At 49.1% G+C, this 13,230-nt stretch overlaps 1 protein-coding gene and 1 long non-coding RNA gene across 2 annotated transcripts; both read left to right on the top strand.

The window, feature by feature from the left end:
* The first annotated feature begins 7,825 nt into the window (after window positions 1–7,825).
* Window positions 7,826–9,040, top strand: ARC (activity regulated cytoskeleton associated protein). Its single transcript, XM_035566395.1, has one exon. The coding sequence runs from the start codon at window positions 7,826–7,828 to the stop codon at window positions 9,038–9,040; it is 1,215 nt and encodes a 404-aa protein (XP_035422288.1).
* Window positions 9,041–10,462: 1,422 nt separating this feature from the next.
* Window positions 10,463–11,970, top strand: LOC118257930 (uncharacterized). Its single transcript, XR_004781744.2, has 3 exons — window positions 10,463–10,603; window positions 11,143–11,311; window positions 11,728–11,970. It is a non-coding gene; the product is annotated as an uncharacterized LOC118257930 (long non-coding RNA).
* Window positions 11,971–13,230: the final 1,260 nt, after the last annotated feature.

Raw genomic sequence — 13,230 nt, 5'->3', positions numbered from 1 at the left:
ATCAACTAGCTGAGAACTGACAGGTGTCAGCATGCAAAGCTCTGGAGATAGGGGTTTGGCTGGTGACAGCAGCCTGGTGTCCTTCTGTAACCATGGAAAGCCCCATGGCCCTTTGGTGCTTTTTGACAGAGCCCACTGCAAAGAGCCAGATGCATGAGAGCATCTTGCATCCACCATCAAAGGAGGACGTGGCGAGGAAATCACTCTCCAAACACTACAAGAAAAAAAAAAAGAAAAGTAAACAAAGTTCCCCCAAATGAGTTGAAATAATGCATTTACCTTTTCCTCTCGTTTTAGGAGTGTCCTAGCAAGGACATGACCTGGGTTGATAGCCCTACACCAAACTAGGCAGAGCGTAACTTTGAAGCTGCCTAGGGTGCTGTCTGAAAACACCTATGTGGCCAAATCCTGCATTGTCTGGGGTGGGCAGCTTTGAAAATTCTTTGGGATTTCAGTGTGAGGGCAAATAAAGCATTTAGGGGAGTTTATGTGTATCTACCTGTCTATTCTGTAAGACAACAGCAAATTCATCCTTCAGACAGAGAAGAGTATTTTTGGATGAATAGGAGATTGAACTCTATAATTTTGCAGATGAAAGGATTTGGACTCAAACACAGAAACAAATCTTGTTTAGCTGGTCCCTAATATTAATCTGGAGCTCTCTAACACAGGTTGGGGACGTCAGCCATAGGGAAGTCAATAAGAGATTTGAGAATAAGGGTGGCATGCTGGTGTCCAAACGCTTTTGTTACCATTGCACATCTTGGAGAATTCCTACAATAACTTGTCCAAAGACGCTCTGAACCTTCTCTGAATCTGGACCTGTTTTCTCTGAGCACTCCTGAGCTGACTTTTGGGTTCCTCCTCAGGGGACAGAGCTGTTGCCACAGCAGGGCAAGGAATGTGGGGTAGGGTAGGAATATGCAGTGTGATGAGAAAAAGGGGTTGTGGTGGCTTCTCAGTGGGACTGGTTGGTAACAACCACATCAAGGAATTATTTCTGTAACAGACCCCTAGAAGGATCCTGTGGCTGGGTGTTGGGATCATGTTGGGAAGAAAGGTCAGCAGCACGTGAAGCCAAACTTACCTCAGGAATATCCCATTGCTTTTCCCTCCCCACATCCCATAGCTAAGAGTCTGCAGCTCAGAAATCTTCCAGGGAGTCAGCCCAGCTCCTCTGGTGGAAAACCAGGTTCCTGTCACCCCTAATGCCCTTCCCACCTGCCCTAGTCAAGGAGGAAAAATCCGTATAGGTGCTGGGAAGGTGAAAAAGGAGTTTAATGCAGTTTCACCCCATGGGAACAGCACTCTGTCTCCAAGGGAGCTGGAGTAGGAGCAGGAACAATCTGGAGCAGTCTCAGCCACCCTCTTCCTCATCGAGGTCCCTCATGGTTGCACAGCTTCCCCTGGTGGTTTGAAGTCACAACCATCTGCCACCAACAAGGGCAATGTCCCATTTTCTTATGTGTTTGAGATCCCTCGGTGCTCCTCTACCATCACTAGACCTCGTCTGATCCCATACCCAGATAAAAATGGTAAAGCAGATCCAAGCCTGCAGGGGAGGGTGGGACCAGCTCCCAGGACCACAGGTACCCCTTGGATCAGCATGGGTGCATGGTCCTGGCAGACAGTGAGGAGCTCAGGTTCTCCCTGGGGCAGTGTGCTGGGAGGAGAACCAGGGCTGTGCGCTTTGCAGCCACCCCACCACTTTTCTTTATTTAGCAGACCTGTGATCCACAGGGTTTACTGCTGAGGAGGAGTGAAAAAACGCTAAATTCAGAAACTTTTACTAGATCGCTCAGAGGGCACCCTGAATGGAGACAGGGTGGGAAAGAATCGAGAGTGAGGGCAAATGTGGTCCACATTCAGCTCTCAGCCACGTGACATAAAGGCAGCTGGGATTTTCATCATAAACCAGGTCTGAATCAGGCCTTTAGATATGGAGATTTCTTGTTTTGCTAGCTTCACATGTACACTACCCGCTCATCAGTGATATGCATGGGAGGAAATTGAAGTTAATATGGAAATGTCTATTTGTGTTGACCCTGTGAAGGTTCTAACAGCCAACACCAAAGTTCTGGTTTGTACAGTGAAAATACTGATGCCTTCTTTGACTTGCTTGATTTAATTTCAGGCACACTTGAGGAGGTAAATGCAGCACACAGAGGCACTCATTAACATTTCCTCTGCCCAGTTAGGAAACAAAAATAACGAAGATCCCGTTAAATAAAGGGGAAAAAAAAGAAGGCAGAAGATATTTTTAGTCTAAAAACAAAGCATTCTATCATCCCCACAAAGGAGGGCTTTTCAGAGGAAAAGAAAATGGAGAGAACTTGCGCAGTCCTCCGCACCAGAAGGAGTGGCACTAATAATAATTATTAGGATTTTTGTTAATATTGGTAGCAGAGTGCCCTCAGCTCACTGCTTGTTTCCCGACCTTCCCAGCATGTGACGTGTGGGTCCCAGCCGTGGAGGACAATGGGTGGCTGTGCCGGGTGGGCAGGAACAATGAAGCCACTGACGCGAACTGTGTTTTGAAAGCGAAGCTCTGCGTTGTGAGAGCCAGCTTCAATGCAATAAAGTGTTCCAGGGATGGATGTGGTTGAATAGAGACATGTGGTGTAAATAAAACATGTTATTATTATTGTTTTATATATATATGTATATATTAAAAAGACCAATACTTTGGTTTCTTTTCGTTTTCTTTCCTTCTTGAGGATTTTGCTACCGGAGAAACAAATGGCTGGCTAGCTTTTTGTGGTAACCTATAGGAAGATCAATAGGGATTGAAAGGGCATGGAGGCGGAGGGGAGGAATTGTATTTTCTTTATTTAATTTTTTTTCCCCTTCTAGAAAGAGAAGGCATTTCTGGAAGTGAAAAAGAAAATTCTAGCACAGCAGCTATAGGTTGACAACAAATCCCTTGTTCACCAGTGGAAGAAATGAGTCCCTGCAAGGGTATGGGGTTAATTGCACACTTGCTTTCACACTTCTACCTTGAGACTCTTCACACAGTCCTTGGTTAAGGATGGGGCCCTCCAGACAGTGATTCAGAGAAGGAAAGCAGTGCACAGCATGGTGTATAACCAGGGGGGGACCCTGGCATTGCAGCAGGTTAACACAGCACCCAGCAGAGCTTTTCTGAGGATAAGACACTAAAGGAGTGCATAACTCTGCTGCCCCATAAACTTCCCCGAGCCCTGAGATCCTCCCATTTCACTGACCCACCTGGCTCACAGGTCAGGCTCATCCCCCTGAAATGGCATGTCCTGCCATGAGACAGAATCAGGAAGGCAAAACACCTGTGCAAGTGGGGCAGCAAAGGGATGTGAATTCCACCAATTTTGGGAGCAGTGAATCCTCAGCAAAGCTTTGGTGTGATGGCACCATGGAAGGGTGCAGTGCTGGCTATGGCTCAGTGACCCCTTTTTCTGGTCCCCCTCCCTGCAGTGGGGTTTTGTGTGGCTGCTCAATGCCATGTGCTCTTCTGTCTGCCTGTAATTAGTCTGTCAGCTTTTCTCTTTCTCTTTCCTCATGCTTTGGGCCTGATCCTAATCTCCTGTGCCTTAACGCTGTTCAGGAAGCTCTGTAGAGACAACCCACACTGGCAGCACCCCTGCTGAGCTGAGATGTGGCTTTTGCTGCTTTCTCTCCATTCCTTCTTTCTGCTCAGATGTTTTGGAGGAAATTATCCCTGCTCAGTGCTCCCCCTTTCCCTTCCTCATTTGGCACCTCGCTTTTCTTTCTTCTTGCCCCCTCTCATCTCCTAAATCCAGTGACAACCCAAAGCACCCCAGACCACATCCTCCTTCAGCCATCCCACTGCTGGTTCCTCTGAAATTAGCTGCCTGAAATTAGCCAGACAGTGAATTTCAACAGGAGTCTGGCTGTCTCCTTGTGAAGCCACAGAATAAAGATGCTGTGGCAATGAAATCCTCCTTCCCAGCCTGCCCCAGTCCATGGCTAGTGTTCCTCCATGCCCGTCTGTCTGTCTGTACCATGAAATTGTCTGTCTGCACCATGAAATTGTCTGTCTGCCTCAGACTGCCTTTCCTTGTCAGCTCTCAGTGCTCTCCCTCCTCCCTTCTCTTCCGGCTCCCCTCTCTCCTCCTCCTCTACCCACGCACTTTACTTTAATTAGAAGTACAATGAAAATTCTTATCACTATGTCTTAATCAGCAAGACATTCCCCAGCGGGTCCAGAAGGAAAACCCCCGTTCCTCCCCTCTCTGGTCTCCCCCACCACCACCCCCACATAGATTAGGAGGACAGCTCAGTGGAAAGGGTACAGGAGGAGGTGAACCTAGAGACCTGGACAAGCTGGAGCAAAAAGGCCAACAGAAACCTTCTGATGTTGAACAGGGATAAGATATTCAGAATCAAAGTCCTGTACCTGGGAATAAAGAGTCCCTGGCAATGACTCTGGCTGGAGATCAAAAATGGATCTGGGAGTGCAGGGGGTCAGCTAGCTGAGCATGATCCAGCAGTGTGTCCTGGCAGCAAAATAGGGTATCCTGGGCTAAGGGAGCATAAGCACAGCCAGGAGATCAGTGGAAGTCATTAACACCCTCTACTCGAGATGTATTTCTATCTATCTATATATTTCTATCTGTTTCAACCACCTTTGGGCCCCTCAGTACGAGACATCAATCAACAGGACCAAGTTCAGCAGAGGCCAGTGAGATGGCCAGGGATGAAGCACTTGTTGGTGCCTGGTGTGGGACCAGCTTGTTCCTCCTGGAGAAGGGATGGCTTTGGGGGAGAATCAAACAGTGTTCCCCCTGTATCTGTGGGGAGGTTATCTAGGAGAAAAAAACTCTTCACAGAGGTGGTTGGTGAGAGGACATAAACTGAAACAAGATACATTTGGATGTAAGGAGGAATGTCATCCATCTGAGGACAGTCACAAGTGGAGCAAGTTGCCCAAAGAGCTCTGTATAATCTCTGTCCCTTGGGCCTTCCAGATGTGTCTGGATAAGGTCCTGAACAACCTCATCTGACCCTGTAGCTGACCCTTCCTGGAGCAGGAAGCTGGGCTAAAGACCTCCTGAGGTGACTTCCAGCCCTAATTATCCTGTGACCAGACCTAAGTGCCAAGTGATGCCATTCAGACCTTGGCGAATCCCCCCAGCATGAAACCTAAGGGAGAAGATAAAAAGGGAGAAGACAAAAAATAAAATAAAAAATAAAATAAAAAAAAATTACCAGGGGATGGAAAGGGACAGATATGGTGGAGCAGTTTTCACAGCGAATTCATCCCAGACTCTGGCATTTGATGGTACAAACCGAGGTTGAAACCGTGTCTTCCTACAAAGCTAAATCCAGCCTATAACCTGTCCCCATCCACAGTCAGTCTCTTAAGGGCCGTTTCTGGGGATTCTGGGTGAAAATCTTTCTGGAGAACAACCTTACTTTAATCCAGAGATACACAGATTGCACAGTCTTTCTTAGTTCCTGTGATCTCTTACAGGCAAGGCAGATTTAAGGAGAATTCTCTAGGGTATAGGGACCACAGCAGAAAAGGCTTCAGATCTGTCCCAAACCCTCAGATGATCCACATCTGACCCTTTCTGAACACACAGATGTACAAACCTCTCACAATCAGGAAACCTGGATGAAAGTGGAAAAATAAGGAAGACATAGGGTATAGCAGTCTCCTAGTCACATTCCTAACATGATATGTGTGGGATAAAGTGGCACTGGGAGGGTCTGCTGGGTTAGGAATCCTGGGTTTCCAGCCTTAGATTTTGTCCCCTTCCCTTCCCACTGGCACTCCCCACCTTAACCCAGCCACACAGCCCTTCTATGCCAGCTTGCTGCTGCCCCAGATAACCCTCCTGTTTCCCCTTACAGCCATATGGCAGAAGTATTTGCCCATTTGCTGTTACCACATCACCTGGCAGGGAGCAGACGTGCATTTTCCTGTAGCACATGGACATGGGGAGCAAGGGACTCCTGACCCCCTGTCCCTCATGTCCTTCTTTGGACCATACAGCTTAAACACTGCTTGTTTGCTCCCAGAGGACTTTATTTTGACTCTGTTTAGGGGGTCACTGACACCCCCTTTCTGCAGGACCTCACTGAAAAACCACCCATCACCTCTGCATTTTACATTTACCAGTCTGGCTGGAGTCCCACTGGAGGACATGTGGCAAGGAGCCACGGGAGCGGGGACCCATCCTAAGACAGCCTGGCACACTGCCCATCACCTTGAAGCAGAGGCAAGGCACCCCCTCGCTGGCACTGAGCGTGAAACCCCTTTTTAGGTGATATCCATGAATCAGCATCCTGCTTCCTCCGGTCACTGTCATCAGGAGGGAACAAGAAGCCCCGGATGTCCTCAGAACCTCTCTGAGGAGGTTCCGGTGGGGAACTCTCTCGGATTAGGGAATCCTTTATCTCTGGCTTATATAAGTCCCCGGGTCTCCTTTTATGGTTGGCTTTTCCTGCTTTGTCAAGAGCGGAGAACAAATGTGGCTTCATCTGCGCTTGTGGGTTGGCTAACTGATTAAGCATCTGATTCAAGCTAAGTACGGAACAGGCTTCTGATGGGCGGATTTAATTCGGTGTAAAAACCAGGATGCCATCCCCCTCCCTGACCGAATATTCTCAAGATAGAGGTCGGTCTGCTGCAATTAAGCACTGGGGATGACTCCCACCCACCAGTGATTTAGAAAGTCCAGAGTGCCCCAATTTGCCCTGAGGTGTCTTCTTTGAGTGCTTCCCCCTCTCCTTCCCCCCTCCTCTTTTTTTTCCCTCTCTCTCTCTTTTTTTTTTTTTTTTTCCCTGCTGAATTTCCACCATTTCCAAGCGTGTGCAATAGGAGTGAGCAGCTTAGTGTGTGTGTGCATGCATATGAGGGCGTGCGGGGGGCCCGTGGGCGTCTGGCTTGGGGTGACACACCAAATTCCTCCTCATCTCCCCCCCCTGCGAGCCCTGCCAGGGGAAGCATGCTAATGATGACCTTGCTGAGTAAATAGTTGTGGAATGAATAAGTGTTTTTCCTGCAATCCGAAAGGCGGAAGGTGCGATTACTCATCCATCTCTCCAACTGTCTCCAGCACCTTTCAAGTGCATCTCGCGTCGAGTCTGGGGGCGTACGCGAGGGGGTGGGAAGCGAGGGGAGGCTGCCAAGATCTGGGTTGCCACAGACACCGGCCTCGCTTCTCCTCCAATGAACGCTGTGCCGAGGGTGCAGGAGGAGGCAGGGCACCACCCACATGTTGAGCTGTGCGGGGTATAAGTAGATGGAAGTGCCTGGACTAGTGGCAGTTCAGGCAGGGAAGAGAAGCAGCTCCTTGCATCTCTAGTGAAAGCGCTTTTGACTCGCCAAGTTTACCGGAGAAGAAATCATCAGGATTTCTTTTTTTTTTTTCTTTCTTTCTTCTGCGGCAGCTTCCAGCCTCTGTGTGCATCGCTGTGTGTTTCAACCGAGCGGGGACTCTTCATCGTTCGAGATTCTCAGCTCCGGACGAGCAGGTAGCAGGCACGCGTTTGGGGCTGGACATCTTAGCCAACTCCTTTCCTCATTCCTGGAGGATCCTGGCTCTCTCTGGGACACCCTGAGCACGTGAGACAGGCGTTTTCAGCAGGGCACTGGGAGAAATTTGCCTACAACTCTCTCTGAGATCCACGGGGACCGAGCAGCTCACTCTGCGGTGATATCTGATTTGGTTGTGTTTGTGTCGAAAAGTCCTTTGACGGGGGTTTAGAAGTGTCTGTGTGTCTTTCGGGAAGTGTTGCAGTGGGGGTTTTGAGAGCAGGCTTTAGTGCCGGGGCTTACAACCCAGTTTCTTCTGTGTTTGACACTTGTACGGTAGGAGCCATGCAGCTGGATAATGTCACCAATGCGGGCATCCACTCCTTCCAGGGGCACCGTGGAGTGGCCAACAAGCCCAATGTGATCTTACAGATAGGGAAATGCAGGGCGGAAATGTTGGAGCACGTCAGGAGGACCCACCGGCACCTCCTGTCTGAGGTCTCCAAGCAGGTGGAGCGTGAGCTGAAGGGCTTGCAGAAATCGGTGGGGAAGTTAGAGAACAACTTAGAGGACCACGTCCCAACCGATAATCAGAGATGGAAGAAGTCCATCAAGGCCTGCCTGGCCAGGTGCCAGGAGACCATCGCCCATCTGGAGAGATGGGTCAAGAGAGAGATGAATGTTTGGAAGGAGGTCTTTTTCCGTCTGGAGAAGTGGGCAGACCGCCTGGAGTCCATGGGGGGCAAATATTGCCCTGGGGAACACGGCAAGCAGACTGTGTCCGTTGGGGTGGGAGGCCCAGAGATAAGGCCAAGCGAGGGGGAGATTTATGACTATGCCCTTGATATGAGCCAAATGTATGCTCTGACCCCTCCTCCTGGGGAGGTGCCCAGCATCCCCCAGGCCCACGATTCCTACCAGTGGGTCTCCGTGTCGGAGGATGCTCCAGCCTCCCCAGTGGAGACCCAGGTCTTTGAGGATCCCCGGGAGTTTTTGAGCCACTTGGAGGAATACTTAAAGCAGGTGGGTGGGACAGAGGAGTACTGGCTCTCTCAGATCCAGAACCACATGAACGGCCCAGCTAAAAAGTGGTGGGAATACAAACAGGACTCTGTCAAGAACTGGGTTGAGTTCAAGAAGGAGTTCCTGCAGTACAGCGAGGGGACTCTGACTAGGGATGCTATCAAAAGGGAGCTGGATCTACCCCAGAAAGAGGGCGAGCCCCTGGACCAGTTCCTCTGGCGCAAGAGAGACTTGTACCAGACCCTGTATGTTGATGCTGATGAGGAGGAGATTATCCAGTACGTGGTAGGCACCCTCCAGCCCAAACTGAAGCGCTTCTTGAGTTACCCCTTGCCCAAGACCTTAGAGCAGCTGATCCAAAGAGGGAAGGAAGTCCAAGGCAACATGGACCACTCCGACGAGCCTAGCCCACAGAGGACCCCCGAAATTCAGTCAGGGGACTCTGTTGAGAGCATGCCTCCCTCAACCACCGCCAGCCCCGTGCCCAGCAATGGGACACAACCCGAGCCCCCTAGCCCTCCAGCTACTGTCATATGAGCTAGTCCAACAGAGATGGCAATCTGGGTTACGTGAATGGGAGAAGGGGGCGTATTTAGGAAACTTCTCCCTGGAGAGAGGTTCCGGCTGAGCCGCGACACGAGGTGTGCTCAGTCCAACAGCCCATAGCAAAGGAATTAACTTTGCTTGTGGGGGGAGGGAGGCGAAGGGGGAGAGGCAACCTTAGGATGTGGTTGCCCACCTCACCCGAGCCACACCATACGGTGGTGCCGGGGATGCTGCTTGCACCACTGTGGGGGACGGACAATTTTATAAGACCCATGACAAGAAACCAGAGACAATTCCCAACTTCAGAAGCAGCTGCTTGGCACTGGCGGCTTTCAAGGACTTCTGACGAGTGCAGCTATTGGCTGAGGGTTCCTACCCATCTGGATCTCTCCTCCTTCTCCCCTCCCTCTTGTGAAGAGGTTCTGAGAGGACATCTTTCTTTTGACCCTCACCCATTTCTAATTTACCGCTGGGCTTCTGTTTACTTGGCAATCTCCTGTTCTGTCTTGCTTTAAAGGATAAAAGATTTTATTTATTTATTTATTTTGTTTAATTAAGAGGAAATCCTATGACTTCAGGAAATGAAAACCTTAAGAATCTGGGCAATGTTTAGTGCTTTTAATTTCAGTGCACCCAATACCTGCTTTAATGTTTTTCCTCCCAAGAGGCTGGTTTACTCCTTATCTTAGTTTCTGCTCACTCCAATCAAAGCTACTGCAGTGCAGTAGCAAATTTCACCCTTTCTCTGTGCATTACACTGTGCATTCAGCAGTAAACAGAGTTTCAAATTAAATTCTGGGTTATTTTATTGAAGGGAGAACCTGTCTCCTTTCAGAGAAGGGAGGGTGTCAAGGTGGAGAAAGCAAACAACAGAGCTATTTTGAGAGGGTGTGTGGGGGGGGAGTTAGAGGAAACAAATCCTTATACATTGAATGAAACAAACAAACACAGCCAAAATTCAGAGCAAAATATCCCCAGAGCAGCAAATCGTGTCCATGCTGATGTGTGGAGACAACAGGAACTTTTGCCATATAAAAGCAAATCAAAGTGAAGAAAAGAGCTGTGTGTCCCAGCACAGCCTCAGCCTGTGTATCAGGAAGAAGAATTTCTGCTTTCACAGACAGACTCAAATGCTCTTGGAAAGCCTGGCACCTCTGTCATCTGAGGACAAAGAGTTGCCTGTTCACATAGAACTTTCTACAACAGCCCCTTTGCCATGGATGGAGATGGACTTGGACTCGGTCACATTTTCCATGGTGAGACAGCAATGCTCAGCATTCACCTTGTTTTGACCAAGGCCTGATGGTAGGACATTGAGAAGAAATTGCTGTAAGATGCAGGAAGTTTGGCTCTTCAAAACCTCTTGAGGCTGGACACATCTTGAGCATCATCTGCATTCACCACCAGACCAAATAAGCAACACCTCTGCAAGATGTACAGCAGGGATGCAGCGACAGGAGTGTCCCTGGGATGTCCCTGGCACCACAACAGCAGCGATGTGTGACCCCGGCGGCTTAGAAGGCCTTTGGCATGCCTCCTTCCAAGAGGCTGAAGGTAAGACAACTTTCTGACATTGTCCTCTGTGCACTCCTCAGGCCTAAATTAGTCTCAGCCTGTCCAGTGGGATCCTTGCAGTGGGATATTTGGGACAGGAGCATTGTAAGTGGCAGACTAGGGCATGGAGGAAAAAAGGGAGGGACAACCAAAGGGAAATAAAATACAGTGAATAGGAAAATTTTCCAAACAGGACAGCATCTTACACTTTCTAATTACTATAGGGAAGGAATGGGAAGGAACTGGCCCGTGAAGCCATGGGCTTGAGTGCCCAGCAGTGACAACACATCACAGGGCTATTCACAGCCCAGAGGAGATGAACCTCTGCTCCGCATCCTTGCCTAGAAGTGAGTCAGTGTCAGGAGGAGTGAGGGCTCTCCCCTCACTTTTTCAGAGTGAGTTAGCTTGCAGTGGCTGTGTCTGCAGAAAGAAGGGAGCAGTTCTCACGAATGACCTGGGAATGAGTGGTGGAGGAGTGGGTGTCAGTGCTGAGGATGAGCTGGCCCTGCATTACAAACATTATCTTCTCTTGATTACAGTGACTCACTCAGAGCCTCCTCTGAGAAGAAATCGCTTCATGGTGCTCAGGACTCGGAAGGAAAGCCAAAGAGAAAAGACTTCAAAACCAAGGATTCAACATGGGACCTGCTGCCAGGATCCCCAGCTGCCGAGTGCCGGATCCCCTGCCTGAATGAAAGCCTGGCACAGGTAATTACCTCCCATCTTACCCCTGAGAGTCTTTCTTAGCCTCCCCAGTGTCCTCAGGCAAGATATGGGATAGCCCAGGTGCAAATGTCTGGGCTGGTCTTAGGACCTCAGACCCGATGGCTACAAGGGGCTGACGCAATCAGATAGGTGGGATTTCAGCTTAATGTGGGAACACAAGCACCAGCTCCAGTGATTAGTGTTCTGGGGACAGAGACTGTCCTGCCTTCCTTTCTGCTGGACCTCTGGCAATCCTTAGACACCACTGCCTAGTGGGACCTCCAGGCCCAGGCACATGGTGGGCACACCAGCTGAATATTAACCTATATCCAGAAAAATCCCCGGTATTCTCTGTAGAACTTCTTTGGAGACCTTGGAAATCTAACTTGGGTTGCTCCATTTTTTTTTTTTTCTAACAGAGACTCCTGCTGCTGTTGCTGAGTTTCCTCCTCTGTGCCCAAGACACCTGCTTTCCCAAGTGAGAAGCAAGTGCTGCTGAAAGACAAGAGGGCAAAATATGCACCAAAGAGCCAACCATGCTGTGCAATGTTGTATTCAAGATGCTGAGAGCCGGAATGAAAGTGGGAGACATTTCCAACAGGGTGAAGAAAAGGCTGAGCTGGTCCAACTAGTCCAACAACAGAAGAAAGTGATGAGAATGAAAAGAGAAACCAAGAGAAAAGATAAACCAAGAGAACCAGGTCTGGGCTTTGGGGACAGCAAGGATGCTGGACTTGTACCGACTGTCTGTTGAGATGATGCCATACCTCTGCAGTTTGGGGCCACTGGGACTCACCTAAAGAAATCTTCACTAGATTATCAGATTAAAACAAAAACACTTTCCTGATTAACTTTGCAAAATGACTGACCCTCCCTAGGCTACGAACCCTCCATGCTGTTAAGGCTGTAACTCATTTTTCCTGAGTCGAGGGTCGCTTCATTTCATGCGGGTATCAGTTTTCAAACCTCAAACAGCTCTGGAGGTTCGGAGAAGCATCCTGGGGTCCAGATGCTTGTCTGAACTACCTGAGCCTGCACAACTGGGCCAGCTGTCTTGCCAAAAGGGACACTTGTGAGACAGCAGGCGCTTCCTGGATCTGCATGGGCTACAGTTACTGCAAGAAGCGGTGCTCTTGTGGTGGCTTTAGCGTGACTGCTTCCATACAGACCCAGGGAGCACAAAAGGTGCACGAGAGACAACAGCTCGAGTGAGTTGAACCAAGCCTTTTTGCAAGACAGCTTTGGTTCACATCTCATTTGAAGGGATCCCGTTGGTTCCTCTCTCTTCCAGAGCCAAGGGTCCCGGGTATGCGTGTGCGCGTCAGTGCGGGTGTGCATGTGTCGAGTGATCAGATCCACCTAACCAAATTCTGTGGAGTTTTGTTGAATTTGAACCAAGCCAATGGGACGTCATGCACATTCCAACATTGCTCAGCCAAAAATGTCCAGGACCAGAAAATTATGTGAAACCATGTAAAAGCAGACTTCATAGGTATCATCCCAAGGTCAAAATGAAGTTTGATTTTGAGGTGCTTAATTTCCACAGTCCCTCTCAAGGGACCTGACTGCCTCAATGGGTATTTTCAATGTCCATAGACTTTCCTGCCTTTTCTATGAGTTATCCTGCCTGAACTACTTGATTATATGGCCCTGAGCTTTGTACATTTTCCACTGACTTTGTGGAGTGTGCACAACTGAACGCCCTTGGCTGGTTTTATTTCAGTTATTGCTCCTAGCTGATTGGAGCTTTACTTGTAGCACCCTGGTTTATATTACCAGCTTCTCCAGGAAGGACTGGTAGTTTGTTTTCCTGGGGTAGAGTCACGTGAATGAAGTGTGTATGTGCTGTGTCTGTGAAACTTTAGCATATTTCAACCACTGGAGATTTTTTTTTTCCTTAGGTAATTTTACATTTGACTCTG

The sequence above is a fragment of the Cygnus atratus genome, chromosome 2, assembly GCF_013377495.2.
Source record: "Cygnus atratus isolate AKBS03 ecotype Queensland, Australia chromosome 2, CAtr_DNAZoo_HiC_assembly, whole genome shotgun sequence".
In the NCBI taxonomy this organism is placed as follows: domain Eukaryota; kingdom Metazoa; phylum Chordata; class Aves; order Anseriformes; family Anatidae; genus Cygnus; species Cygnus atratus.
This window is presented reverse-complemented; position numbering and strand designations above follow the sequence as displayed.

Coding starts and splice junctions, on each gene's coding strand:
- ARC (XM_035566395.1), top strand. CDS start 7,826: ATGCAGCTGGATAATGTCACCAATGCGGGCATCCACTCCTTCCAGGGG.